General features: G+C 32.1%; 1 protein-coding gene across 1 annotated transcript; it reads right to left on the reverse strand.

Annotated features, from left to right (window-relative positions):
* Positions 1-1,996: 1,996 nt before the first annotated feature.
* LOC149232234 (uncharacterized) lies at positions 1,997-3,171 on the reverse strand. Its single transcript, XM_089376450.1, has 3 exons — positions 2,738-3,171; positions 2,552-2,644; positions 1,997-2,379 (listed from the first exon to the last, which is right to left on the reverse strand). The coding sequence occupies exons 1-3, from the start codon at positions 2,864-2,866 to the stop codon at positions 2,182-2,184; spliced, it is 420 nt and encodes a 139-aa protein (XP_089232576.1). The 5' UTR covers positions 2,867-3,171; the 3' UTR covers positions 1,997-2,181.
* Positions 3,172-3,976: the final 805 nt, after the last annotated feature.

The following is a 3,976-nucleotide window of genomic DNA, read 5'->3' on the forward strand; positions in this document are numbered from 1 at the left end:
TATCGCTTTCATCGTAGGTTGTGTGATTCCTCCTCTTTGAGACGACAAGTGCCAGTACGGACTGGTGCTCCCATGAACCGTTGAGTACATATTGGGAGACCACAATAGGCTATATCCTTTATCCTTAGGAAGCCGTGTCTGCCACCCTATCGATCACAATGCACTGAACACAGCATTCAGCACTACAACAAAACCAGCGATTTGCGCCAGATTTAGCGCCAGATTTTAGTGCATTCTTTTTTGTAATTGTGATGAGCAACCTGGCGCTAAATCTGGCTCTATTGTACAATTTTTAAAGCGTCCTTTTTTGCACCTGATTTTGCATCCTTTTTCACGCTAAATTTTGCATCATTTTTTACACCAAACTATGCATCATTTTTTGCGTCAAATTTTGAACCAAGATTTGCATCTTATTTTATGACAGGTTTTGCTTCTAGTTTTGTGTCATTTTTTGCATCTATTTTTCATTCTCTTTTGCTTCCTATTTTGTGTCATTCTTTGCTTCCATTTTTGCACCATCATTTGCACAAGTTTACACTGTATTTTGAATCCAATTTAACGTCTTTTTATGCATCCATTTTGTGTCAGTTTTTGCATCTAGTCTTACGCCAGGTTTTGTATCTAGTCTTACACTAGTTTTTGCTTCTATTTTTGCACCAGCTTTGGTGCCTATCTTTGCACCATGTGTTGAATTTGATTTAGCACCAAATTTTGCATCCATTTTTGTGCCCATTTTTGCATCTTTTTTTGGACCATTTTTTACATTCACATTTACGTTTGATTTGTCTCCATTTTTCCCATCTCATTTTGCACCATATTTTGCGTCATTTGTTTCATCCAATTTTGCATCATTTTTAACACCATCTCTTGCTTCTAATGTTACATCATTTTGAGCATCCAAATTTGCATTTATATTTGCATCTTATGTTGAGTCATGTGTTGTGTCCACCTTTGCATCTTATTTTGTGTCTAATGGTACATTCAATTTAGAGCCATTTTTTACGTCTACTTTTGTATTTGTTTTTGCACCAAGTTTTGCATCCAATTTTAAGCTATTTTATGCCCCTTTTGCACCATTTTTTTGTGTCTACTTGTGTCCAATGTTGCACCATTATTTACACCGACTTTTTCATCCAATTTTGCATTTTTTTGGTGTCTAGTTTTACATCGTTTTCACCATCCAAATTTGCATCTTTTTTTGCCTCATTTTGTGTCCACATTTGCATATAATTTTGTGTCTGAGTTCGAGCCTAAATTTGCATGTGATTAGGAATCATTTTTTACATCCAATATGGCATCCTTGGTTTCACCTTTTTTTAGCCCCATTTTGCATCTTGTTTTATGTCTTTTCTTACATCTTTTTTTTTTCCTTTTTTGCACCCAAGTTTGCATCCCAAATTTACACCATTATTTGCATCATCATTTGGCATATTAATTTGTAACGTTTTTTGTATCTTTTTAACGCTCAACTTTGCATCTTATTTTACATCTAGTTGTTGTCTTTTTTTGCATCTAATTTGGTGCCCATTTATGTGTCCTTGTTTTTGCCCAATTTGATATCCTTTTGTATGCCATGTTTTGTTCCCTTCTTTGTGTCAACTATTGCACAATTTTTCACTTCTAATTTAAAACACTTTGTATGTCAATTGTTTGCATTTTGTATTAATTCCTAGTTTAACACCCAATTTTACTTTCAATTTTGCATCCATGGTTACATCCGCATTTGACTTCTTATATAGAGTATATTTTTCTTTACATATATGACCCCCTCTATAGATTCATAGTGAAATATATGATAGTTTCTAAATATCATTAAAGCAGATATCACAATTCAAAATCATTTGTAAAGAAATTTAAGAGAAATTGACAACATCCATCCAAAAAAATAACAATGTGTCATTAACAATTTTCAAAACATGTATAAAATAGCAACATAATACTAATAAAATCAGTATTATTTTTAATCAAAACAAGTAAAATTCAAATATGATTAACAAATCAAAATATTTCATGAATATCGTTATTCTACGATAAATTAACAACATACATAAATCAAACTCATCGTATGATTACAAAATCAAAATGTCTCATTGATATAGGGTAAATTCACAACACCCATCTAAACATAACAATGTCATTCTACACAATAATTTCTTCATAAAAAACAATGCATGTGCATGCCTAGCTACCACCACCAAGATCATCCTCATGATCATCTTGACCATCCTCATTACTCTGACCCACATCATCACCAACACCGCAACTATCATCATCATCTCCTCCTTCACCACCATCATCCTCATCCTCATCCTCATCATCTCCTGATATATGTTGAACATAATTTGGATCATCGTCTTGGCAATCATTACCTATAGCATTCTGACAAAAAAAATCAATATTACATGTTAGTATTAATTAGATAACACAACGCATGTTTTTGTTATACAATGTTAACCATAAAATGAAGTAAGATATAATATCTAATAGTACTAAAAAATAAAATGAAAATATGGTTTAAAAGTATATTGGAAATCCAACTAAGATTACATACCATAGAGTCCATCCAAACAACAAATTCAACCCATCTCTTTTGCTGCAGCACCTCCTTTTCCAAATGATTTGGAGGTCTTCCATATTTTAGTTCCTATCAATCAGTAAATAGGGAAAAATTAGATAACAATGACTTTCTTCTAGTACAAAATTTATTAAAAAAATATCACATGTTTAATATACTTACAAAGGTTGTTATCAGTGCTTTTAAACCTTTCTGGCCACTACGATGAGTGACTTTTGTCTTGGTTAACCTCGCCTTGGATGCCTTGTCCTTAAACATAAACCAATTCAATTTATTTTCACACAAATACATGTCTAAGATACTTATAAGTATTAATACATTCTAAATAATGTTTAATGAAAAATTCAATACCTGAATGCTCTCATTGCCAGCTTTTCTTTGTGCATCCAACTTCTCATATGATTTTACAAGTTCTTTCCATACTTTAAAAGGTATGTCAATAGGTCTTTGTTTCAGTCTTTGATCTTGAGGCATTTTTTTAATTTTTCTTGTTTGGTTAAAAATTTTGGTTAAAAAAAACCGAACAAGTAATTCACATCAATGGCATGGGGACTCTATGGATATGTGTAAAAAAATGGCTATAAAGAAAACATCCAAAAAACTTATGAGCTCTCCCTTTGATGGTCACTTGGGGCATATGGCTGGAAAGGAACAACTCCATTTTCGAAAATCAAGGACAATCCTCTCTCAAAGTCCTTCCTAATATTTGCTCCAAATGTCTTAAAATGAAAAACAAAATTCAAACATCATCCTTAAACATCTCCCTTAAATATAACGTTGGACCATAAATTCTTCACTTTTATTGTTATCGGCTCTGGAATGATTTTTATATATGCAATTATATAATGAAATATGTGTGCACTAATGAAAAAACATTGAGTTTCATTTTTCATAATCACAAACAATGAAAAAAGAATCACACGTAACTAGCATCATTTTGGAAATTTTATATTTATTAAAAATCTTTAACATGTTTTCCTCCCATATCTCATAAAAAGGTGTGAAATTTTTTATATACTCTCCAATAAGCCTAAGGATCACATACCTTTTAAAACTTTTCATTACCATTATATGTTTCTCCTTGAAGATATATAATATGTTTCTTCTTTAACAAAAACGCTCTGATCGAAGGATGGTAATGTATTCATAGAAGTCACTGCAAAAAATCATTTGGGTATGAGGATTTTCAAGATTTCAATGGAAATCTGGATGTGGGATGCGATGTTACGATGTGGGTCGAAGAGATTGAGCTCTTTCTTTTTCTGGATTATGGGATTTGAATGCAGGAGTTGTTTCTATGGATGATAAAATTATGAGATTGAGGATTGTGGTCTTTGAATGCAGAAATTGCTTCTTTGGATGATAAACTTGTGCTTTTTTTATAAACAGTTGTGGGGATTC

The sequence above is a fragment of the Pinus tabuliformis genome, chromosome J (genome assembly GCF_031772625.1).
Source record: "Pinus tabuliformis cultivar Carrire ecotype Pingquan chromosome J, CPIR1, whole genome shotgun sequence".
NCBI lineage: Eukaryota > Viridiplantae > Streptophyta > Pinopsida > Pinales > Pinaceae > Pinus > Pinus tabuliformis.